Below are 25149 nucleotides of genomic sequence, written 5' to 3' on the forward strand. Positions count from 1 at the left end.
CGCTCCCGGGGAGAAGTGCCAAAGACACGTCATCTCATCAGAACATTACTGCAAGTTACAGAAATCTTTTCCGATTGCTAAAAAAGACAGCTAGATTATCTTGCCTGCATTGCTATGCTACTACTCTTTATTATACTGTGAAATTAAATGCAGAGAGATTTTTAAAGGACAAAGGTTTTACAAGATCTTAGGAAAGCATAGCACTGTTAGCCAGTGACTGTCAGCTTCAGTTTCTTATTTAAATCATGATCCACATTAGCACATCCCTCACACTCAAGCTTCTAGACCCCCTACACATGCATTTTATGTTCCTCCCCTCACACTTGCCTTCCTGAGCTTCTGAGTCACTCATGATCTAAAACCCCAAACCCCATCTTTGGGCACTGAAATATGCATATGGATAAGCATTCATAGAAGAAGATCTCAGCTGAAATAATGCAGTGATTTGCCTGTGGTCTTCAATTCTCTCCTGTTCCTGGAAGACTGAGCCAAGATTCATGGAGGAGTGACATCACATTTGCCTGATTCCCTGTTCACCCTTGGGACTGTGTCCATGTCTGATTCCCCTGTGCTCTTAGCAGCTCGTTGTTTGTCTCTGAGCTCCTCAGCCCCAGCTTCTGCGGGCACTCAGCACAGCAAGCACGGACAATTGGTTGGCAAGGGAGGTAGCCAGAGCAGCAACACAAATTTCATCCGTGCTCTGAGCATGGGTTTCTCTCTGTGAAACATATGTTGGACATTGCAGGCAATGGAGATTCCTTCCAGGATTTTGAACACTGCTGAACTTTGGTGCACAGTCAGAAGTCAAACCAAAGCCACCTGGGCCCATCTGTGGTAAGTCAAAATTTGTGACATTTCAGCATGACACAGAGAAATATTCTTTAGGCAGGAAAAGTAAAGGAGGTTGGGTTTGGGTGGGGGTTTTTATTTATTTGCTTTTTTTTGTTGTTCAAGAGTGCATTTGTTTTATGACTGACAGGAGATAACTTCATTTTTATTTGGCTTAAAATAGCATGGCAGTAATAAAAATAAGTTTCTCTCTCTGCTTTTCATAACAAGAAGAAGCCAAATGAATGGTTCCATGTTCAGAAGAGCCTCAGAGGTCTCTGCTGAATTCATCGACTGCAGTTCAAACCAGTGTGCAGCACAGCCACTGAGGGAGAAACAAAACAAGGAGTCAGACAAACTGGAAGGTCCACAGGATGCCACTGGGGCACTCTAAGACAGCTCTGAGAGAACAAGCTGGGAAAGGCTGGAACTGCATTTTAACCTGTTGTATAGGTATGATCTATCTGCTCTAGTACTTCAGGGAAATTTATTGCCGGCATCAGCTACAGACATTGCAAGTGGGGTCTCCTTCGAGGGACGACCAGTTCCACGGGGCAAGCTGCGGGACTTTTGAAAAATTCTAGGGTCAGATTATGCAACGTACAATTTCAGCTAGGTTTAACTAACTGTGACTGAGGGTCACAGGACTTCCCAGCCATCCTCCTGCCTTCAAGCCAGCCTTTAGCTGAGAGGACTAATTGGATGGACCTCTTAGGGTCCCTTCTAGCTGTTTCCTGAGATATATTTGTATTCTGCAAAGGGAAGACTCAAGCTGATTGCTTTTATTACAGCTTCAACAGGAGAAATTTGCATTAAAAACAATGCGGAGAAAAAAAGACCTGACATCTTAAAAGGTCTCTTCTAATTCTGTCAGGTTGATCAGTACATTCTCTGCCAGACAAGAACAGTTTCCTGCTGTGTGTTTTCTAATGAATTGACCACTGCCCTCTAAAAGTAGATAGTGAAACACATTGTGTAAGCATCTTCTCAAGCCACCTTAGGGGTTTTGAATATATCTTTACTTTTTTGCTCGTGTGAGGTAAATGTTCATTCTACTAATTGAGAGAGGCCTTCTGAGCTGAAGAACCTTTTCACATAAACAGACTTTCTCTTTCAATCACTATTGAGTTTACCACTTATAATAGTAATTTTAAATAAACCTATTTTGGTGCAGTCCATTGCTGTAGCTTAACCAGATGGTATTTCAATCAGACCAGCCTCACCTCAGCCAGAGAGAGCTGGATGACTCCACTCTTGTCTTTGTCCAGCAGATGAAATACTTCTGAAGAGTAGAAGAGGGGAAAAAATTTGATATAAATCACAGAGTTTGGCATGTAAAGAATCACTGTCCAACAAAATGTAGAAGTCCAGCTTTTTGCTGTGATCTACCAGAAATCTACACTGGTTCTGTAAGATAATATTACAGCTGTTCTTCTTTCCTCTTACAAGTCATTTCTAAGCTGCTCCATGGGGGAATATTTTGATCTACAGCAGCAAACTGAGCGTTGGCAGCAGGACAACTATAAAATCTGATGCGGTAGCATCTGGTATGATCCAGAGACAAACCTATAAATTGGATCTGACTAAAGACTGTAAGTGATAAATTGTACCGTTTATAGGAGCTGGGACAAATTGGGGGCTGGAGCACTGACCATAAAGTGCAGATGACTGTAAAACAGAAGAGCATGGCAGGTTATGCAAACATGTCCCCCACCCTCCATGGTAATGCAGACAGAAAGGCTTTTGCTATTTTTCTGCTGCTTTCCCCAACAGACAGAATTTTGCTGGCACCCTCATGTTTCCATGCAGTTTGCTACATTCACAGTTAAAAGACACCAAATACTTAACAAAACCTCAAAGTTTTCAGGAATTCCCCTTGGCTAATGAATGGAGGCACTTACTGAACAGGGTCTCCAAGCGGATCATACAGGCCACAAAGCCATCGAAATCAATGGTCAGCTTGCTGCAGGCGTAGTGGGTGACAATGCTATGTTGCACCTGATCATTGAGCATGAAACCTGAAGGCATGGGAAGCACATGAATCACTGAAATAGCAGATTAATACACTGTCTTTAATGTGACTTATCCATGGACTGCTGCAGCTGCAGGCAGACCTGAGTGAAGGACTGAGGACTATTCCTCCCAGAAGGTCTGTTTGGACTCCATCACACACCTCTGTTGTGGGTCTTTTCCAAAGCCCATTGTGCTGGATGAAGAGATGCATAAAGTCCTTCCACAGCATTTTGTCAGACTGCATATTTCACACTGTTTCACAGCATAGCCAGCCCTATGTTCCCCAGATAAACCCCTAATTAGCAAGTCTTGGTGCTGCAGCTGAAGAGCAGTGATTGCAGTAGAGCCAATTGCTCACATAACACATCGGGCTCTATTCAGGCCCATATTAGTGCTATTTCTGTCTCTGGATCATTCACATAAACTCCACCGGCACAAGACAGATCAAAAAAACAGTGCTCCTTTAGATGCCTCTGAGTTGGCAAGTGCCTCTCCAAAAGTGAATAGCACACATCAGAGAACATATCGTTGGGGCATGCCTTGATCAGGCTTGCACCTTCTCTAGTGTAGAGAAAGGCGGTGGGAGGAAAAGAAGGAAAAAGAGGATTTGGACATAGCTCTGAAAGAGGACAATTAGATTAGGAAATAACGAGGCCAAAAATAATAATCATATGGATAAGCAATGATCACAGCATGGACAAAAGTATCAGTGGTTCATAATGCAGAACAGAGGATGGATTTTGATGTGTATAACAGCAAAAGGACGTAGCAGCATGTGACTGTCAGGAAGGGAGAATGGCACTGGCAACACTATGATCTAGGAGACGGGAGGGAAGCAAAGCCATTGAAAGTCTCCACTGTTCTTCCGATGTTTGGTGATCTGACAGTATCTCCAAGCAGCGTACTCACCTGCCTCTCTGAGGGCATTTCGCATCTCATGGGAGTCAATGGTACCAGAGTAGTCACTGTCCACTTTCTTATAGATTGCCTGCAGCAGAAGGGAACGAGAGAATGCGGAGACAGTACATGCCATGCAGCAATGCAATGATGTGAGCACAGACAGGCAGGCTTTGGTTTTCATAGCTGGGCAAGAGCAGTAGTGAAGACATAGAATCATAGGATCATAGAATGGTTTGGGTTGGAAGGGACCTTAAAGAACACCTAGTCCGCCCCCCTGCCAGGGGCAGGGACACCTCCCACTAGACCAGGTTGTTCAAAGCCCCATCCAACCTGGCCTTGAACACTTTCATGGTAACGTGAGGAGCAGCCAGAATGAAATAATTGGGGCTCCTCTAGGGTTTAACCTCTGCTTGCTAGTCCACTCTGCAGCCCGTGCCCTGCCATCCTCCCTGCTCACGTAGCTAAATTAATGCCAGGACAATCATGCCTACCTCTGCTGCGCCCATACCATCACTCTGCTGTGTGGACACAGCCTCAGGTTTCTGATGGCTGGGACAGGGGCTGCCCCTACCAGCCCAAGCTCCTACTCTTTGAAATGTTAGTGAGCAAGGGAAATGTTTCAAGTAGCTACTGGCAAGCAAGGCAGACTGGGAAACACGTTCCTATGGGCTGGCAGCCTGCCTGCCTTCATATTACATGGGGGCAGACAGGCCATTGAGGAAAATATCCCATCATTTGGCAAACACTGCACAGACAAAGTTCATTTTGCTTAATATTTCAGACACGATGACAGATGCTTCCTACTGCCAGCAGGTTTATTATCCAGAATTAGATGCCACCCAGACCTACAGCTCAGACTGGAATTGGCTCTCAGGGCTTTCTTTGCTGACACCAGCCCTAGGACAGAGCCAGTGCTTCACGAACCCAACATCTCTTCATGAACCTCCAGGACAGATGCTCTGCACTGACCAGCACCAAGTACGGTAGCAGCAGGCTTGCCTGAAAGGGATGTTGCCACACAAAGTAGATTCAAATTTGACCTTCTTTGAGACTGCTTGATTCTCAGTGAACGTCTTGGGATATTAAGTCTGCTTCCAGAAACATAATTCAGCACTTCTACAAGATCTAAAGAATACAAAGCCAGGTTTTTGTAGGTCCTAAAAATATGTTTCTTGTGTTTACTGGTGCTCAGCTGTCAATGTAGCATATTGTAACAGCAGATATGTTCATATGAGCTTTAATACAGCAGGCAGCAGAGAGAGCTGTCTTTGCCAACAGTGAAAGAGGGTTAGTCTGGCTTTCCATAAGGTATCGGAAATTATGGAGAGTGGTGGGACCAAGGTGAAAGAGGATCTGCTTGTGCTCTTTTAAATCAGAGGTATTTCTGAGCCCTGGAATAAACTGCAGCCATGAGAAGAAAGGCTTTCAAGTATATCTGCCGGTGGTGGCGGAACCATGTCTCAGTTTTGCATCTGTACTTCAGAGCTGAGCGAAGGGGACACAGTCAGAAATATTATTTTACCAAATATTTTTGAATCTTCATCCAAAGTGTCTTGAATTCTACAAGCCCCAAGGTGCCGATCCCATTGGTCTGGGGATGTTAAGGCATGGTTAAAAAATCAGGATTCCTCTATCCTTAGCAAAACAAATCACCCATCACAGTCTCATCTTAAGGCCATATTAGTTCTCATTTTTAATGCATCTCCTTCTCACACAGACATGCCCACAGCTTCACATTTGCTTAGCTAAAGGCATGCCAAGAATTTCTAGGTTATCTACACTCTCAAGGAATGATGTATGTGGTTGCTAAATATATAAGCACAATTAGATCCAGTTGCATTTTGTACAGTTAACAGTAGATTAGAATCCTTAGGGAAAAAAAGGACTGGCCTTGCAGCAGAAAAGTGTTGGAAACCAGAGGCAGAAACTGCAAGTGAACAGAGAGAGTCAACAGTAGGCTACACAGTCTTCCTCCGTGTCCTTCAGGGCCATGAACATCCCTTCCTGTGGAAAACTATGCAGAAACAGGGAGTTGGCCCCCATGATGCTGTACTTATTGAGTAGCCCTGTTGGGTTTGGGAGACTGTGGAGTGTAGGGCAAAGGCACCACTTCCAACAGCCAGTGATCCACAAGATCCACAACTAATCCCTGCTGACCCCAACATGACCATGTCATGACACCAACACTAGTGTAATCCTGGCAGCTTGGCTCTTGACTCTCCTAGTACACACGCTACCTTCCCAGCATGACAAAGGAGTACTGGGCAGATGTGCTGACCTCTCTTTTTCCCTTGGCTGCACAAAGCTTATTAGCTCCCATGTGTCCTACAAGCTATGCAGAAGGCAGGCAGGCACAGCATGCACTTGTAGCCTTCCTCCTTTAAACAGGCTCTCCAGCCTGTCTCTGCTACTTTGAGCTCTGTGCTTTGTAAGCAGTACCCGACTTAAAGATGGCAGTGGAGGTTGTGCTTAAAACCTGCCTCCCACCAAGCATGCTGTGTATGCATCTGAAACTGCACAGGTGCATCCAGGCAGAAGGCCCTCGCTCATTCTCCCTGCTATTTTTATGGAAAAGTTTAAGCAACGAGAGATGCAGAGCAGGTGAGAGAGGCAGCCGATAATTAAATGGTTCAGGTTTCTGCCACCCTGAGCTGATAGAGCTGCTTGGCTGAATTTTGTGCCTCCAGCCATGTGCCTGGACAATGTAAGTGTAAACTTTGCCCATCTTGTCAGGAAGTTTTGCAAAGGAGTTCCAGAAACTTTAAGGGTGATGAAATGACATTCAAAGGATACATCAAAAAGGCTGATCATATCCCTGCAAGTGTTAATGTTGAATCCATCACTTTTAATATCCATTCCTGTACAAAAAGGAAGTAAAAATCCAAGTCATAAATGCTTTTAGACAAATATTTTTCTGCAGACAACCTTGACGATGTCAGCCACCTTAAAATCTTGTTAACAAAGTAAACGCTCTGCCATTTCTTCCACTATTTCCCTTCAGCTGACTAAAATGGCTTTTTTGGCACAGGGGCAGGACATGCTGTTGGTGTTGGGGGTAGTAAGCCTCTATCTGTCCACAGAAGTTATGCAGCAGCATAATAATATCTTCCCATGGTGGTCCTTCCAAGAAGTTACAGGTAATAAAGTGCCTCTGTGGGACATCAGCTGGCAGCGCTTGGAAGGGGAGCACCAGATGGTATTTACACCCCATATTAGCAGTTCAATAAGCCAGGAGAAACTCAGCTGGGGGCAGACAGAAACTCAGTTTTCATCACTTCTAGCTGATAAAGCTGGGGTTTTTTATCACAGATCCCATCTGTGTGCTGATGGACCCAGACACAGACTTTCACTTTGATCAAACAGCAACTTTACATGTCGCCATTTCAGCACATGACTCCCAGCACCATTCAATGGGAACGAAATAACGTTACTTACTCTTTGCCAAAACCCGGTTTAGGATAGTTTGCAGTTCAGTTGCAGACACTTCACTGTCCTGGACAGAAAACAAAACATACTTTAGGTGTTAACCCAAAAATTATTTGAAACAAGTTATATTCATTTGCTGTCAGACATCAAGAGGCTATTTTCCTTCCATATCTAAGGCATGTAAACATTTATTTTTTTTTCTTTACATTTACCATCAGACATCACATGGAGGAGATCCTTAGAAACCATGAATATTCCTAGCCTTTCAAATGGGAAATAAGTGGTTTGTTAGGTGCCACGATGACATGACCCAGTAAATGTTAACTTTTTAACAGGTTTGACTGAATTGGGTGACTGCCTTCTTTCTCAACTAAAGGGGTTCAGGAGAGCATTTGACATTTTCCAGGCTTATGGAAACTACAAGCAAACAATACTAAAATTGCCCTCTCAAAACTCAAGGTCTTTCTAACTAACAAGATGTTTTCCCTCTCTGATGCCAGTGGCCACTTTTTCATTAAGAGAAAATCTGACGTGACAGCCACGGGCTAGCAGAGCAGGGCTTTATAGATACTGAGATTTGTCAAATACAACAAATAGAAAGTTCAGCTAACAGTTTTCCGATTCCTGGGTGCTCTAAACAAAAAGGAAGGAATTGGCCAACTAGGCAATGGTCAGAATTATACGCTAACTCCACAGGTAATTTATTTCACCATGGGATGATATTTTCACAGTCCTCACTCCCATCACCCCTATTTTCAAAGTTATTCCATGCCCTGCATTACTGAGGGAACAAATCACATTTTGCACCAATAAGAGGAACAATGTAGTAAAACTGCTCTATTGTAAAATAAATTGAACTGAAGCTGTGAGTTAATAAAAGGGGAGAACTGTTTGGTTTTTTGAAGTGAAAGGCATCGATGAGTCAAATATTTGCATAATCATAACAGAGAGGTCCCAGTCTTTATTTCACTTTAATCCACTTACCTCTCCAGAGAGCTTTTGAAACAGAGTCTTGAACTCATCATCTATATCTTTGTTATCGACATGAGGCTAGAGGAAAGAGATGATCGAGTGTGGTTTACAAGGTGGTTCTAGAAAGTGAGCTGTGGAGATCATAAAGCAGCTTTACAGGGGACTATTTACAACAACTGAAAATGAGCACTTGCTCTGCAATGGCTCAAACAATGGTAAAACAGAGGCACTACTTAAATAATGACCAGGCAGGGGCTGGCTTCATTTGGGAGTAAATACTTTCTAAGACTGATGAAATGTTTTCTTCTGCTACCAAGGTAGTTTTATAAAATAGCGGTGGTGAAAATGTTGCTGCACCTGGCCATAGCAATTCAGCAGTTCCTTGGAAGTCTGCTTTTGCAATTACTCTCGGGCTTCAGGAGGACTATTTGTTTCTATGGAAAGGATATCCTGTGCCCTCCACACCTTCTCCTACCTGTGCTAGGAAGGTCAATTTAGTGTGTTCCAGCTCAGTCTGCAAGGATGCAGTTTCTGTGCCACATGGGCCCTGGTATATGAAAATACAGGTGAAACTAAGACAAGGAGACAGGTAAAGAATACACACAACAAAAAATATTTCTCCTGAGCACAAACACATACTGTGATTCCATCTCAGGGGAGAAGTAAAAATCTTGCCTCTGTTTTGCCCCCATATTATGAAGGAAAAGTCTGCTAAGAAAAAAACCTGTCTGCCCAGTTAAGACATTTACCTCATATGGTTTTGCAGACACCACATCACCAATCATCCTAAGGGAAAAAAAAAAATTAAAAAAAAATTAAAACAACCAGAAATGTTGAGTCTAGCATTTGACTTTAAAATAATCAGCAAAACAAGCTGGTTTAATATAAGGTGTTAGCAAATGCACAGAACAAGCCCCCAGGTTTCCTGCTTCCTGCACTCCCCATTCCCACCTCTGTCTGTCCCACCTCTTTGAAGATATTTTCCTTGGGAAATCCAGCCTTGTTGTTCTTGTCTCATATCCAGACTCCTGTTTTTTCATTCAATGGCTGCTATTGACACAACCTTTTTCAAAACATCTCGTCATCGTTGTACTCGCAAAGCCTGCACTCTTTAACTGTGGGAACTTCTGCTTCATAGACCTGAGGGATCTAGTTACCACTTGAGTGCTTGGTGAAGCCATCTGAAGAGCTGTGACTCTACCATGGATGTGTGTGTCACATACGGTAGACTACATAAGAAAATAGTTCCTAGAAATGGGCCTATTTTGCTCGTTAAGGGAAAAGATAGAGCACAGGATGTGGGTGCAATGCCTGACCTTTTCCTTTATATATCTCACCAACAGAAGAGGAAGCTTTACAGAGAAGATACACACTGTGTTTTAGCCTGTTTCTCAGAAAAAACTCGCAGGCAGAACTCTCCATTTTTGTAAGGCTCGAAAGTCGATGGTACAATGAGGTACTCTCCCCGGGGCAATTTCATGCGGCTGGAGACTTCACGCAGGTTGACATAAGGATCAGTCCGGGCTGCTGGTTGGTTCCTTGCGAAGAAAGCACGGTTCGCATGAATATCTGTGTTATTTTCCAGCTGTGGGAAATGGGGTTTTGTTAGAAACCATTTAAAAATTCACTGGTAAGCCAGACACCCTATTTCAATTTCAGTGCTTTAAAGCCATCTCAAGTTTTTCTTAGCATAAAATAATAAATCCATGAGTGTTGGCATATAAGGTAGCCACCAGGGATTTGTCAGTGGAAAGAGTCAGGCAGATAATCAGAAGGGGCAAGGATCTTTCTCTATAGTGGTTATCTTTTCACATGCGTCTTTACAGTCTATGGTATAAAATAAATAGAAAGCTCATAATGCGTGCTCATATCTGGCCAGACTAGTACCTGCTGTACTTAAATTGTCCATGTATTGGGCAGTTTTTGTCTTCACAGGCTACTGACCAACAAATTTAAATTTCAGAATATTTTTGAGCAATTTATGGTATAGCATAAATCTCCTGATTGCATAGGAATTGTAGCCTCTGATTCTTTAAACAGACAGAAAAGAATAATAAACAGGACAAAGTAGTAGTCACAAGGGTGAGACTGTTGGGGCCATGTTAGATGACTTACCCATCTTCTATTAGTATACTAAGAATATTCCTTTGCATTATGTGGAAAATAGTACTTAACTTTTCCATAATAGCAATGTACTCTTAAGCAAGAGTAACATTGCATAGCTTATAGAACAAAACACTGAAGTAAGAATAAGCAGTAGTGTAAGAATAACATCTCTGCTATAAACCTCCTATTCACGACTTTTCTCCACAGGGATGTCTTTCAAAAAGTGTGATTCAATGATCCACAAAAAGTGCTGTGTGGTTGACACAGCATAGGGAACAGTGCATACGGATAAGGTTTCTGGCTGTCTAAGATCAGAGCATACAAAGATGTTAATAAACATTTTATAATCATTCAGGTTTTCAATTGTAAACTGTAGAAAAATATGAGGGGTTTTTTTCCTCTTTTGTTCTGAGGATAAAATTGGATTTTGTATTTATTCAACAGCCCCATTCTTTCTCCTCACTCAAGCTAAGTGGGACTGCAAAGATTAAGAAGCCAGATCCATATCTTTTTCTATATATAAAGTTCATTTTCCCTTTGCATTTGAAAGGCTGTTAAAAGAATGCAGTTAATTGCTACATGACCACACATTCATTTAGTGAGAGAGAAGAAAAGGGCTGAAAAGCTGAGGAAAAGTAGGCAGCACAAGCTGCTGGACCTCAGTAATGAGTATGGGCTATTCCTACTGCCAGACACCCCTGGGGTCTCTTTCTTCAGGAATGAAACGTCTCTTTACATCAGTATCGACACCTGGGAGGATTAGAGAAGGTTGAGCGGGGTTTGTTCATTACCAGGAGCCCCAGCTCAGAACTGTAAAAGGAATGGATCCACAGAGTTTGGCATTTCTTCTAAACAACATCAGCTACATTTTCTCTATTTTAGAGTGCAGAGACCATATTCTGCCTTCACCTGTACTAAATAGACGAATACTGACCTCTGTTACACAAACTCAGTGGAAACCAAATTTCAACAAGTATAAACGAAGTCAAGATGGGGACTCAGGTGTCTGTAATAAAGCATTGTGCCCCAATCCCTTGAAAATGATTATTCAGAACTTAAGATATTGGTCCAGTGATCTAAGAACAAAGCTCTCCAGAAGAGCTGTCATTAGTAAGGAACAAGTCTTCCTCGTAGTTAAATTTCCCAGTGCAAAAGGATGTGCCCGTATGGAAGCTAGAATTCTTCAGCAGGGAATACATACCTCTTGAGGAATCTGAAAGGAAAAAAAAGAGCCAGTGTTAAAGGGCTGCTACATACCTGCATCTATCATGAAAAAAAAAAATCATCAGATAAAGCCTCCTTCAGACACTTCTTTTTTCTTTTTCATTTTCATTTACAACGACATGTTGTAGTATCAGTTATACATTAAGTTCTAGCTTGTGCTAGAGCCATTCAAAAGGAAAAGCAGGACCTTCATCCAGAGGAATCTATAGGTTTAATCACTTTTCTCCTAATATGGTGTTGTGAATGATACTATTGGATGAAAATATTTGGGTAAACCTTTAAATGATCAGCCAGGAAACTCAACAAGATAGCCCAAATTTGCTAAACAAAAATCGAGAATTTATTACAGTAGACCTACAATCCACTAGTCTACTGTTACTGGAACGTGATGAAAATATAAGCCTACTATCACCAGCAATCAGTCTGTGGATGATGAGATTGTTGTAAGGCAATTATAACAAGTAACAGATTTCAAGATTTAGCCCTTCCTATATTAACTAAGTTGCTATGTTAATTTGTACCTCCAAATACAAAGTAGTTTTTCCAAAAGCAATTGGACGTCTTGAGAACACAGATTCCAGTGAGAGCCAAAGAGAGCATCTTCCCAAGTCTCAAAAGAGCTTTTGAAAATATTGCCCATGCAATGATTCTGAGGCTTGAGACGGCCTCCTGAAACCTCAGGTCTTGTTCCTTATAACCAGCATAATAGAAGCCAGGAGCTCAGTGATGGGCACACTCACAGTTACTGTCAGTAGGCAGTTTGAGCTACGTGACTTAGAAAAGCTCTGCAGGGCAGGTAGACTTGAGCATATATCTTTTCACCTTCTCATGCACAGAGATCTGCTTTAGGTCACCATCCATGCTGTCCTAACTGGATCTTCTCAACCACAGCATCAGTTGCAATGATGTAAATCTACAACAGTGCATGGCCCAAGTAACTTGGATCATAGCTGGATGTCTACCTGAGATGACTTAGCAGCAATGTCTTTCAAAAGAAATTCTTCATCTTGTTAAGAGTCACCAAGTCTACCCTATTATGGACAAGGTCACAGAGAAGGCAGATGGGATGAAATAGAAGTAAAGCACAAAAGCTCTGCTAACTTCTCCAGGGTTGTACTCAGTGATAATGAGCAGACAAACTTCCTTAATGTGCAAATTCAGGATGCCAATAGGCCAGGGTACTTGGCACCACACAGATGGCAACTCAGAAACGTGCTTGGTGAGAACCATTTGTATACGCAGACACTTAGGCACTAGGGAAAACCTTTCCTAGTTTTGAACCATCCTGCACAAGATGTATTAGCAAAAGTCATCCATTCCCGTCTGCTCCCACCTGTGCTGGTTAATGATCTTCATCCACTGGAATCTATAAAAGATTTAATTGCTTTTCTCCAGATATGGTATTGGGAATGATAATACTGGTTGGAAATTTTTATATTTGCGTCTCTCTCCTCACATCACAGAAAATGGAGGCGATACTGTAGATTTTTTTTCCCTACATTATATTTTTAGAGACAGAAGCAACACTGGGAGAATCAGGAAAAAAAAACCAACAAACAACAAGCAAAATTACTGAACCAGAACAATAGCATGGTAGACAATGAATTAAAACAATTTTCAAATGCAAGGGAAAAATAATAATAAAAAGAAAGTGGCTACTGAGCACTAACGACAGGCTGCAATCAGAAACGCTTATCTGGAATTGCCAGGCACCCTGAGCCTGCCCCCATTCAGATTTTGTAAGAGAAGTCTCTCAATGAGACTGTTGCAAAATTATTGCCTCTAGTTTTACACTGCTCTCCTGTTAAAGTGGGACAAAAAGTGAGCCTAAATTTATCTGAATCTTCCCATGCTATGTGGGTCAGGAAGAAATGAGAGAAGGATTTGAATCATCTTGCAAAATCCAGTTCTTATTGAAGTGTAGTACTGAATGTCAAGATGTAGCACGTTGCTAATTTCTCCAATGTAACAGAACAGGGAATAAAGCCTTTAATAAGGAACAAACTTTACCTGATAGAGAGAATAACCAATACTAAGCAGAGCTTCTCCCATTTTCTTCTGTCTCCTGCGATTCTTCTGCATCAAGCCCACCAATATTGTACAGCATGGCTCATCCAAACTCCCTTCATGGTCATCATCTGGTTCATCCAACCGGATTTTAAACTGGGGATTGGTCCAATATGTTGCTAAGAATTCCCAAGGCGAGACAAAAAGGAGGAGATTTTGCTGTCATTATAGCCAAGATGGCTATCACTAGAATCACAGAGAATATCTCTTTGGAAGGATGTTTGCCTGAAGTTTTTCCAGTCCTTTCCATTACATTGTATGGGTTTATGTTTTCACAGCTATGCTGAATATCAGTTGGAGCCATGGCAAATCAAAGCACCAAGGTGCTTCCTGGGGAGAAATGACCAACAGGGAGGAGCTGATATCATTAATTCCAGCCAGTCATTTATCTCCAGGAAACATCCTTGGCTGAGGCTGTTATTGTTGCAAGAGGACCAAATGCCAGACAGCCTCTCCAGAGGTCTAACCTGAAAATGAATGGGAAACAACACTGCCAGTGAACTGTGACACTTTCCTGGCCTACTCAACCCTTCAGAGGATTACTCCAGTCAGTAGCAAAAGCTGTGTAAGCAGGAAAAGCAAAGTAAAAAAAAAGAATACAGCCATGAATTAACTGCTTAGTGGGTTCATAATCCCCGACAAGGAAATAAGTGTGAATTAGATCTTCGTTTAGACTGCCAAGCTTTTGCTCATTGTATAAACCCCACAGAAAGAGCTGCATCTCCAAGCCCATCCCACTGAAGTCCCCTCCAGTTCACAAGCATTTACTCTTAGATTGTTTTGTTTGGTATTTCACCAAATGTCCACTTGGCTAGGTCTCCACCTTGGTAGTTCTGGCAGCCCCCAGCAGTTGAACCCCGTCTCCACTGTCCATTAAACAGGGTCAGGTCCCATTTATTGACCTCGTTGCTTGTCAGTGTGTCAGGAGTCAAGTTGCAGATCTCAAGGCGGGTGAATTGCCTTTGAAAATCCGAAAATGCCATCCTGGCACACAAAAAGACCAGAGTTAGTCCATCAACCTACAACAGTCGAGGTGACTGCAAATGGATGTCTCTCCCAACAGGGCAGCAAGCATCAGTACTACAGAGCTGCCCAAAGCCCCATTTAATTGAACTCTAAAACTGGAGCTGGCTTTTGGGAAACAAAATATCCCATTGCTTGAATGATCTGTATCTCCTGAAGACAATTGTTCTCAAGCTCATTGGGGCTCAGTTATACCATTTTCTGTCATTCCTAGCTGTGGGAAATCCTTCATGGATTGTGCTTTAACTAAATTCACTAAAACTAGTGGAACAAAATGTGCAAGGAGATGTCATTTAATGGAAGATGCCACTGGAAGATGGTGGCCATTTATCTTTCCAGTCTAGGACAGACATGGGTTCAGTACTGATCCATATAATCAGCTAACTGGGATGGGCTTTCCATCAGGTCTGGGTAAACAGACCCTTCCCAAGCTGGTAATCTAAACTTTTTCATTAGTGTGTAGCATTTAGGCAAAAAAAAAACAAACCTCAAAATGCAGAGCAGCTGAGGTTCATTCTTGCTACCTCATTAATTTTATTACCATCTGGTCTCTATATTTTGGATAAGCACTGAGTTATGCAAGCTCTAATAAAAGGTAATATTTGAATGGGAAGGGAGATAAACAAGAGGCTAACAACACACGCATGTTATTATTAACCTTCCTGGTGCCAGCAGTTTCTTTCCATCCAACGGAAAAGACTGCTTAAAGAGCATATATGCACATAAAATGTCCAAAAGATTAAGCTAAATGAACAATCCTCACCAAAACTCGCCATCATCTACTTGCTTATCCAGAGCCTGTTTTTGTTTGGGATCAACATAATTCCATTCAGGAGCACTGCAGACAAAGCACAAAAGCAAGCTCTTTAGTTGTATTTTATTCCACAAAATGAGAGAGTTAGGTTCTCTCTTTGGTAACAGCTGATAACGAAGTATGTATTTCTTCAACAACTAGACCTTCTGCCCCTTCCAATGGCAGTACACACTGCACCCTGACTATACAGGGCTGGAATCAGACTGCAACTGTATTTGCAACAAATAAGTGTTAAATTGAATCCTCGCTGCCAGATGACAGAATGTACAAATATTGCAGACTGCCTGCATTAGGTAACACGCAGCTGAAAGTCGGGCAGAGCTTCTCCATTGTAAGATCTATTGGGATGCCTGATAGCCTCCCTAGGGAAATAATACAAGCTCCACTCTTGGGGTCACGAAAGAACAAGAAAGCAAAAAGGTGGGATTAGAAAATGTACTGCAGAAAACAGCATTGCTTCTTTCCCATTCCGATGTTAATGTGCAGCAGGTTGGATTCTGATCTGATCTACTCCCACGTGACAATGCATTTCTGCACCTACCTCAGCAGGGTTGTCCCATGATAAAACAGGTGTAACAAAATCAGGATATGGCATGTGTACATGCCTGAGGCACCTTATCTTGGGACTGAGCAAAGCAGCTCTGATAAAGAATAATTGTAATGTTTATCTCTATTTTCTCTCCCTAAGTATGATACAACATCAGAACCAGGACTGCAGTCAATCAGAACAGGAAACTGAAACCTCAAAGTGTTTCATGAAAAAATATATTGTGGCCCAAATGAAAGTAAAAATTTATGCCATTCTAAATATAAAAATAAAAGAAGTATTGTCACTGCCATTCCCCTCAGATTCCAAGGTAGTTAAAGCCCAGACAGTATCTGAGATTTTCAGACTTCTGAGTCCTCAGTTTAGTCAACATCCTGATTTTTTCAAAATTCTCCAGTAGAAGCCAAATACTGGTCTGATTCAGAGCTGAGCAACCTTGGAATTGAAACAGAAGCACAATAGTTTTTCCCTGCTGTAATTCCCAGGAATGGGATTGGTTTGCATATTCTACTAAGGTCCTGGCACCATCAGTAGGATCAATCTGAGAAAAGTTATCTTGCAGAATGAGGCGGTTATGGCTTGCATTGGGCTGCTCACGATTAAAACATGGGCTGTTCTCTCTTATTAGAAAGCTCTGCCTGAGGCAGGGAAGAATGTCCACTGGGCAGAGCAGATCAATATCTAACCTTGCTAACAAATTAATCATGTTTTATTCCAACTGATTTAGTATCTCTCCTAAATGTGTTTTGTGATTGGATTAACTGCATAGTCCAAATTTAATTTTTAAAAGATGCCAAAATACACTGAAAAGAGAGAAGCAGGGTCATGTAAAACTTACTTATCACTCCAGGCTCCAGTCCATTCCACTTCACCCCAGGGATTCCTAAGCCTCACCAGTTTCTCTGGCCGTCCTCGATAGTACACCTAAAAGATTCACAACAACCAGAGCTTGAGTACTTCTGTTATTCCAATCATCACAGGGCAATTGCTTTTCAGACAGGATAAAACACAATTTGTACTTGAGTGATGTACTCCATTACAATTTGCAATAGGTAAAGACACCTACATGCCTTCCACCCTTATGTTATATTATCTTGTGCCACCAAGCGAGCCATTAGCTGCAGCACTCACCATTTCATGTAATGACAGCAACCTGCGAGGAAAAACATCAGCTACAGAACAGCAGAATATCTACATAATCAAAAGCAGGACATGTCACACAACACAGCAAAGTTGGAAAGAGGTAGAGGTTATTTGACATTGACACCTCTGTAATGATTCCAGTTTCAGAGGAGCAGGAGTATCTAGGGCTCACTGTGACAGTAAGACTAATGGCAGAGTTCTTGAAAGAGGCTTTTACTCCTTTCCCATTAGCCCTGGCTGACTGGAAAAGTACAAGTTCCCACCTCATGCAATATGAACACATGGGGAAATGACTGCCTCCTCTCCTGTTTCTCCTTTCCATATGCTCCATTTCAGTAACAGCTTGGCCCACCTTTACATTTTGTATTCCAGTCTGTTGGTACAATACAAGTTGCAGACTGCACAGTATTCTCAATATAACTACCAGTACAGACCTTCTGACCTGGCTAAGTACTACTAAGTTAGCAACATTTTTATTTGGTCAGTAGAGAAAGACGTCAGAAAGTTGAAGGCACTGCAGTGTTGCAAACCCAAGCTGGTTTGTATGACGGCCCTGGAGATCCTGACTTACCTCTTCTGCTCCAGTGATAGAGTAAGCATGTCCCTTTACCAGCTTCAGGCTTGTGATTGCTTCTATTTCAGCCATAGTAGATATCTAGGGAAATGAAAGTATATACATTTAGGACTATATATTGTGTGTGAACTCAGCTTTCATGAGCAAATTAATATGGGAAAAGATATCCAAAGTGGTATGCACAATGAATATCAATATTCTTAATGCAAAGTATATTAAATAGAGGTGAGACTCACAGAAAAAGTTCACTTCCACTGTTTCATGCCCCTAAATATGCAGTCCTAGCACAGCAGAAATTCAAGAATGTACAATGAAATCTAAATCAAATTCTAGCCCAGATAACAGACCCGATCACCTGCAAAGACATGTTTGTGTGAACTAATCTCTAGCCTGTGTTGGTTGAGATCCAACATATCAAAATTTGAACTCTGGTAGTCCTATATGCCATGAACCAGTATTTCAAACAAGACAATGGAACGGGATGTGAAAGGTGTGAAGTTTCCAAAACACATACAAATGTCATCTGTAACTTGAGAGAGTTTGTATCACAGATGTCAGTATTCTTTAGGACAGAAAACAAAAGCCAGAATTAGACTACAGGCTATAACAAAGTGTTTCAAAGACTGTCTCTGGCAGTCAAGTGTCTGGAGCTGAAATTACATAGAATTTGAGTAAGAAAAGATTCTCAGAGAATGAAAATGGAGTTTGGGAAGACCAGTCCCCAGTTCATGGCTCTAAATATTAACACAGGCTGTCTTGTAAAAAGGGAGGCATGAAGAGAGTTGGTTCTTTAGAACCTCATCCAAAGTTTTTATAACTGAAATCAATAAGTCTCCCTTTAATTGTAGTATGCTTTTACTTCAGACCTTCCAACCTACGCCTAACATTGGTCGGAGCTTTTGTTACAGTATGAACCAGAGCCCTGAGAAGAGGAGGGGGGAGAGTAAAACGTTGGCAGCCTCTTACATCAATGGAACAGCCAAGCAGCGACCCAGCTCTCAGAGCCTTCTGGATGATTTGGTACAGGTTTGAAGGAGCCCTCCGCAGCTCGTAGGACTCGGAGATGCCTCCAGTAAAATCCTCAAAGCCCTCCACAGTGGACCCTCCTGTGAGAGCTTCATAGGATCCGTTTAACCTGTGGGAGTGATGACAAGAGCTATCTAAGGGGCCATCTCCACCTGTAAGCATTGGCACTGCAGGAATAAGGGTTTATAATTTAGTATCTCTCAGTCCGTGTAATCATAAGTGTGACCTGGGGCAACAGAAGTAAAGCCCCTTGAAACAGCCGGTTGGCAATATTCTTTATGGACCTAGAGAAAACAGGAAATAATGGGTGGAATGGAGGCTGCATTTGAGTGAAGTGCATTGTGTCTAACACCACAACTGCCTCGGCAGTCAACTTGTGCACACCCAGGAGCATTGCCTCCTGCTTAGTCACCGTACTTGGCATAGGCCTTCTCCAGCAGCGCGCTCCAGAACTCGTTGCCTTCCTCCGAGTGCACGAAGAGCAGCTTCCCATTCTTGGTAGGCAGCCTGTCATCCACCACGACATCCACCCACTCCCCATACTGCCAGAACTGATGAAAAGAACGGAAAAGATTATGAGGGCTGGTGTGCACATAATAGCTCCACACTACCATCTTTCTGCCCCTTCACCTGTCAGCAGTTCCCCCTGGATAAGTCACTGTAAGATTTCATTCCCATGTTGGACTCCTCTCCCTTGTAATAGAGGCAAACTCTATGTGAAGCACTGAGCAGGCTTCTTAACACTGTATTAAATTTTGGTGATAGGTAATATTAACAGCAACTTGTTGCACATAACATCTGGAACATTGTCTGTGCTCCATGCAGAGCTTACATGGTGGACAGTCCAGAAAGCTAGTGTGTAAACAGTATAATCTAAAGTATCTTCTCTTGTCTACTTTTTTAAGGCCAAACCCACTGGGGAAAAAAAAAAAAAAAACAAAAACAAACAATGTCCCTGTAAAAATGCTGCAAGGAGAGGCCACACAAAGGGGAAGCACTCAATAGTGTTAATCCCTTCTGAAAATACTAGGAAATGTGTGAAACATTGCTACTGCTAATTTTTCGTCTGAACACTAGAAACATTTACTCCAGAATTTGGTGCAGTCCTGAAAGGAAAGAAGATAATTCACACAATAACCCCTCTGCTGAGGGATGAGCCAGTGGAAGGGATAGGTAGGTGCTCTACAACATCTGTACTCGCTGAAATACCTCCTTTAGCTTTGCAGGGCAAATACATACTGCTCGCACCTGAGCCTAACCTCTAGGCAAAGCAGGTTGGCTCAGTCCCAACACACTGAGTCTGCAGGCAAGGAAGTCCAGACAAAGCTTCAGGGAAGGAAGGGAAGGAGGAGGAACTACATCAGCTGGAATTCACTCTTGACAGTTGACAGCAACAGAGGTTGTCTTGATCTACATGGCATGATGGTTTGGCTCAGTTTACAAAACCTGTATAACTCACCAGAGCCCTATCAGCTATAAGACAGCAGAACCTAGCCTGTGAGCAGGTATCATTCAACATTATTTAATTCTGTTCTTTTCTTTCCCTCTCCCCCACGAATCTTACTTACACACCATAATTCTTAAATATTTAGGCTGTGCCAAACACACAAAAAAGCTGCTTTTAGCTAAATACTAGCATTTTCTTCTTTTATTCTCAATACCCTGATCATATAGGTACCTGGAAATGAAAGATCCCAGCATAGTCCTTCTGGAAACTCTGAGCCTTGGGAACAACACGGTACAGAATGTCTGGATTCAAAGTGAGAGAAGCAATAGCAGCTAGGAGCCAGCAATCACCTAAAACCACATATGTTACAAGGCAGAAAAGTTCATTAATAAGTAGGGGTTTGCCGAGCTGATCCTTACATCGTTATGTCACACTCCCATCCAGATTAAAATGCCAGCATTAAGTGTTTTGTAAAGTCCCACCAGACTCAGTACTGGTTCAGCAATCCATTCTTACTTTGTTGTGTTATTTATCTCTTCTGTTCACATTCCACTCACCCAGACCACATAGGTATCTTGGAGCCTTTGAAGCAGATCATGGCGGTAATGTCAACGGTCTAGTTTGGGATTTGCTCTTTTGGTTTTTTTAATGAAGCTGTGAAAGTGGGCCGCTTTATCTAAGCTTGTTAATGCCCGCAGGAGACCAACAACGTAGCCAGAGAGAGAAGGCATTTGCGGTATGCAGGTTGCAAAGACTGGCTGGGCAGTACAGAGTTAATGACCTGCAGTACTTTAACTAGACCCAAGCCACCACATCTGGAAGATACAAGGGCTTAGAAGGTGCCCAGAAGAGGACAAAAGTTCTGAGTTGATAGAAGAGTGGTGAGACTTCCTTTTGGGAGTATCTTTTGGAGAAGATTTGATGGATAGCAGCAACATTTGGGTGGCTACCTCTTCTTAGCCCTTTCTTCAAAGGTCTGAATTTGAACCAGCACTTAGGGCTGTTATTACGGGTTTGCCCATGAGTCTAATGGAAGCTGAAGTCTCCTGGGAACTCTACAAGGAGATGAGTCCTTACTCTGGTCCACTCCTTATCCTGGAAAGGATGGGTATGCACAGCCCTCCCTGGAGGCTGTGTGTCTTGTAGCTGGAGTTGTTTGCTAGGCTGTTTTACCTGTTTGTTGTGGACTGGAGGTTGAGTATGTAGAAGCCTCTGTCACATCAAAGGTGGTGCCCCTGGGAAACTCAGTGACTCATGGGTTGCCTACAGTATTTGCATACTGCAAACAGCAGGAGGAACTTTTATGATTCTGTGTTATTTCTGAGGTGTACAGGGAAAACAAAACTGCTCTGAAGGTACTAACATTTTCCTGGTTCCCTGTGGATTATCAGTGCCAAGACATAGTTTCTTTGTGCAGGTGCATACTGTGCAGAAGGAACTGGCGTAACAGCTCTTGCTTTGGGAAAATAAGCTACCAGAGAAACTGAGGAAAGAGTTTAATCTGCAGCACGTTTTAATACCTTAAAGCAGCAGTTAGCTCTTTGTATTAACTTGGGCTTTATGATATAGTGCCATGACCAATATAATTGTGAATATAAGATACAAGGACTTGCCTGGCACTGTGTGGTCTCTGCTGCCTGTACCCCACTGGGAGGTATCCAGATGCCTCCTATGAGCTAAGCGAGAAACAGGCAAGCAGTGACTTGAGAAACACCTGTAAAGAAGTGCTTCTGGTGTGATGACCTGTAACCACCTGAGCTGCCTGACCAGATTATGGGTGCAGCCCATTGTGCCAGCCCAGGCATTTCCAATGAGGAGGGAAAACCAAGTATTGATATGTGAGGTGCTGCTTGAGACTTCCCCCAGGAATGCTCTGCGCTATCTTGGCTGCCATATTCAGGAAAAAACATTCAAACTGGAAGGGAGTAGAAAATGGCTGGATTACCTGCTTCTCTCCATCCATCTGCATTTCTTATGAGAAGAGGTTGAAAAAATTTGTCCTGCTTATCCTACACAAGTGAATCTTGAAGAGGAAGTGTGAGGCAAGTTAAATACTACTTTGCAGAAAATCTGTTTGAGACAAGAGTTCTTACTTGAAAGGTAAGATTTCCTTTGCAGAAGAGAAGATAAATTAAAACAAAAGAGTTGTGAGGTGTTTAAACTGGAAATAGGAAAAAGTTGCTGCTCTGCACATCAAAAAGAGAGTCCAAAAGCGTTAGCCTCTAGAATAACTATTGGCAAAAACCTTCTCAAGCGCATCTTCAACTGTGTTTTTACAAATTATTTTGCATTCTGTGGGAGAGGGCTCAATTCACTTGCCTGGAAGGTTTCTCCCAGCCTTAGGTCCCATGTATAAAATAAACAACATTAGGAGAGCACACAGTGGGGAAAATGTTGTTAAGAACCTCCTTTCCCAAGAAAATGTGGATATGGGAAAAAATGATACTGACAACACTCAGATCTGCTTTGTATCTATTTCTTTGAGCCTTTCCTTAGTACAGGTGTATGCCTTACACTGTTATAATTTCTGCAGTCGCTTGGAGAGCTAGAAATAATGGTGATAAGTCTGGGGAATGGCTCTTCAGAGAAGGAAGATGAAAAGCCTTATAAAGTTAGAACCGAAGCCCTTATTTTCTCAGCTACCCCAGATTTTCTTGCTGCCCTGGCTGTTCCTGGCATGCTGGGAAGCACAGAAGACTATTTCTGAGAAGGTGGCAGGGTGAGGATCCTGGTGGCCCTCCACCCCCGATGACACCAGAGGTCTGCAGCAGTGACAAGTTGGTGCTCTGTGCATGTGCAACATCTGGAAGGGTTTCCCCACCCCAGTCCAGGCCAGGCTTTTACAGCTAGTGAAGGGGAAACTGCTCTGGGCTTTGCTGAGGATGGAGTATGTTTGATGCACAATTAGCAGGAGAATCAGTGAAATGAGAGGGGGTTTCCTTGAATACGTTATTTACTTCCCTGACTCAGAACTAAACAATTTCAGAATCTCAACCCCAAAAGACGCCAAATCCAGCATGAAATCTTTTATGGCTATCTTACGGTATGAATTAACTTCTTAGCAACTGGGAGAATGAGTAACATTGGCATTGGTGCTTCTGCCTCCCGCAAAGACACCATGCAATCTAAAATCCCAGGGAAGCATCAGGGGCGAGTCTGCTCAAAGCACACGTGGAAAGAATTGTTGTTGGAAGAATTGCAGTGGTGAACTTGGCCTTAAAAATAGCTGTGCCTGCCTTGAACAACGCAGAGTCCTATCTCTCAACCTTACTTGGGGGCCTAATATCTTTGTCTGATCTTGTGGCTGAACAAATATCAACCATGCCCTCCAAAAGGAACCAGCTGGGAATTGGCTGCTGTGCAGTAACTTGATAAAAACGAAGGTTTGCGTGGGGCGCCTAGTTGCAGACGGTTTGGAGTCATCTTTATATACAAGCGATGCGTTACATTCAGGTTCCTGTGATACTGGCTTTAAGACAAATTAAAAAGGATGCAGGAATTTGTCCATACCAAGCAGCTTAGAGGATGGAGCCTAAACTGCACAGGTTGCCTCTTATCTTCTTGTACACCACAATAGGATCCTGGCCTGTAATAGAGTTTCTCAGCCCTACTGGATAATATATCACTAGTTCTAAAAACGTACAAGTTGACAGTACATGTTCCGTTTTTCAAAGTTCAACATCATTTTGCTGGCAACAAATTTCAGAGTTTTGTTTGTGGCTGTGCCTACAGAGTAGTGCAACAGCACAAGCTCTGTAAAAAGGCAGCTTATGTAGGACCACTCAAACTTGTCTTGATTCAGCTGCAGGTTATCAGTTATCTTTCCATCTGTGAGAAAACTATTTGATTCCTTTCCTAAAAAGTGAATTTTTGGAGAGAGAGGAAATGAGGCCAGTTGGCCAATTAATTGAATATTTCATTAGAATGTGTTTTCAATACAGTCATAGTCAGAAAAATTACAATATTAAAAAGCATTTGTGCTCACTGTATGTGTTTGAAGTTATAGCCTTTTAGCTTATAAAAATAAATTTTAAAAAAAGTCTTTTCAGCATTAGCCCTGCAAGGCTAAATCACCTACAGGCACATACACTGCTTTCTGCTCAGTCTCGTATTTCATGAACAGAAGCTTCAGACAAGTGCCAATTACAGTGTTTACTGCTGCTGCTGAACGTGCTAAAAAGAAACTAGCTTGATTCCTGGATCTGAAGTCATTTGTAATGTTGGTAAAGTGCAATTTTTTTCTTTTTTTTTTTTTTAATTTCAAATAAGCAATTCTGACCTTGAGTTTGTGGTGGAAAGGGTAAACATTAAGCTCAGCTATGTCTAGTCTGTGTGTGTGTGTGTATATATATGATCTTAGAGAATTACTTTGACTCTTAGTGAGGCTGAAATAAAATCACTTGCTGCTCACAGATGTACTGAGATGGCTCATGTTCTCAGTGCTACACAGGCACCTCCTGGTTTAGAGAGATAATCGAATTGCTGCAGAGTATACCAAATCATTGGTGACCTGAGAGCTGAGTGATTCCTCTATATTGATGATGTTTACCCAAGCGCACTGCACTCGCAGAGGCTATAAAATAAATGAGAAATTTGATTAGTTTCAGTTGCTACAGAACTGTGCTCAGTTTCTGTTTAGCTACCATCAAAGTGTCTAGACACAGAGCATCTAATCTCTCCATTGACCTAGTGATGGTGAGTTTAAGCCAAAAATCCCTGTGTCTGGTTCCAAGATCTAACTGGACAGTACAGAGAGGTTTCTGTCCTGACTGTGCTCTGGCTTGTTGCTGTTTCAGCAGCGCCTGGCATTCAGAAAGGATCCAAGTGCTGTGGCTCTTGCTTCCCAGTTTGTCGAGCAGATTTGACTCTCAGCTTTAGACTCTGCTGGAAGCCCTTCTTCAGAGCTCATAGAACCTGGGGCATCCTACCAGACATCAAGGAAGCACTGACCCACTACCTTTATAATTTCTGGCAGTGCAGGCTGTTCCTGCTTTGAGATTTCTAAAGAAGGCTTCCTAGAGTTTTCTATGGAAACAAAA

General features: G+C 42.4%; 1 protein-coding gene across 1 annotated transcript in view; it reads right to left on the reverse strand.

The window, feature by feature from the left end:
• Positions 1 to 1129: 1129 nt before the first annotated feature.
• The window catches only part of CAPN8 (calpain 8), a 30145-nt gene continuing 6125 nt past the window's right edge, over positions 1130 to 25149 (reverse strand). The window contains exons 3-21 of the mRNA XM_009950330.2: positions 20342 to 20460; positions 19081 to 19214; positions 18604 to 18772; positions 17635 to 17718; positions 16759 to 16844; positions 15323 to 15397; positions 14360 to 14520; positions 13480 to 13655; positions 11447 to 11458; positions 9513 to 9724; positions 8889 to 8925; positions 8152 to 8217; positions 7177 to 7234; positions 6535 to 6599; positions 5264 to 5332; positions 3751 to 3829; positions 2730 to 2846; positions 2052 to 2110; positions 1130 to 1153 (exon numbers count right to left, since the gene is read on the reverse strand). Coding sequence (XP_009948632.2) covers positions 1130 to 1153; positions 2052 to 2110; positions 2730 to 2846; positions 3751 to 3829; positions 5264 to 5332; positions 6535 to 6599; positions 7177 to 7234; positions 8152 to 8217; positions 8889 to 8925; positions 9513 to 9724; positions 11447 to 11458; positions 13480 to 13655; positions 14360 to 14520; positions 15323 to 15397; positions 16759 to 16844; positions 17635 to 17718; positions 18604 to 18772; positions 19081 to 19214; positions 20342 to 20460 — 1802 coding nt within the window. The remainder of the gene's footprint in view (positions 1154 to 2051; positions 2111 to 2729; positions 2847 to 3750; positions 3830 to 5263; positions 5333 to 6534; positions 6600 to 7176; positions 7235 to 8151; positions 8218 to 8888; positions 8926 to 9512; positions 9725 to 11446; positions 11459 to 13479; positions 13656 to 14359; positions 14521 to 15322; positions 15398 to 16758; positions 16845 to 17634; positions 17719 to 18603; positions 18773 to 19080; positions 19215 to 20341; positions 20461 to 25149) is intronic.

Source organism: Leptosomus discolor, chromosome 2, assembly GCF_034619465.1.
Source record: "Leptosomus discolor isolate bLepDis1 chromosome 2, bLepDis1.hap2, whole genome shotgun sequence".
Taxonomy (NCBI): domain Eukaryota; kingdom Metazoa; phylum Chordata; class Aves; order Leptosomiformes; family Leptosomidae; genus Leptosomus; species Leptosomus discolor.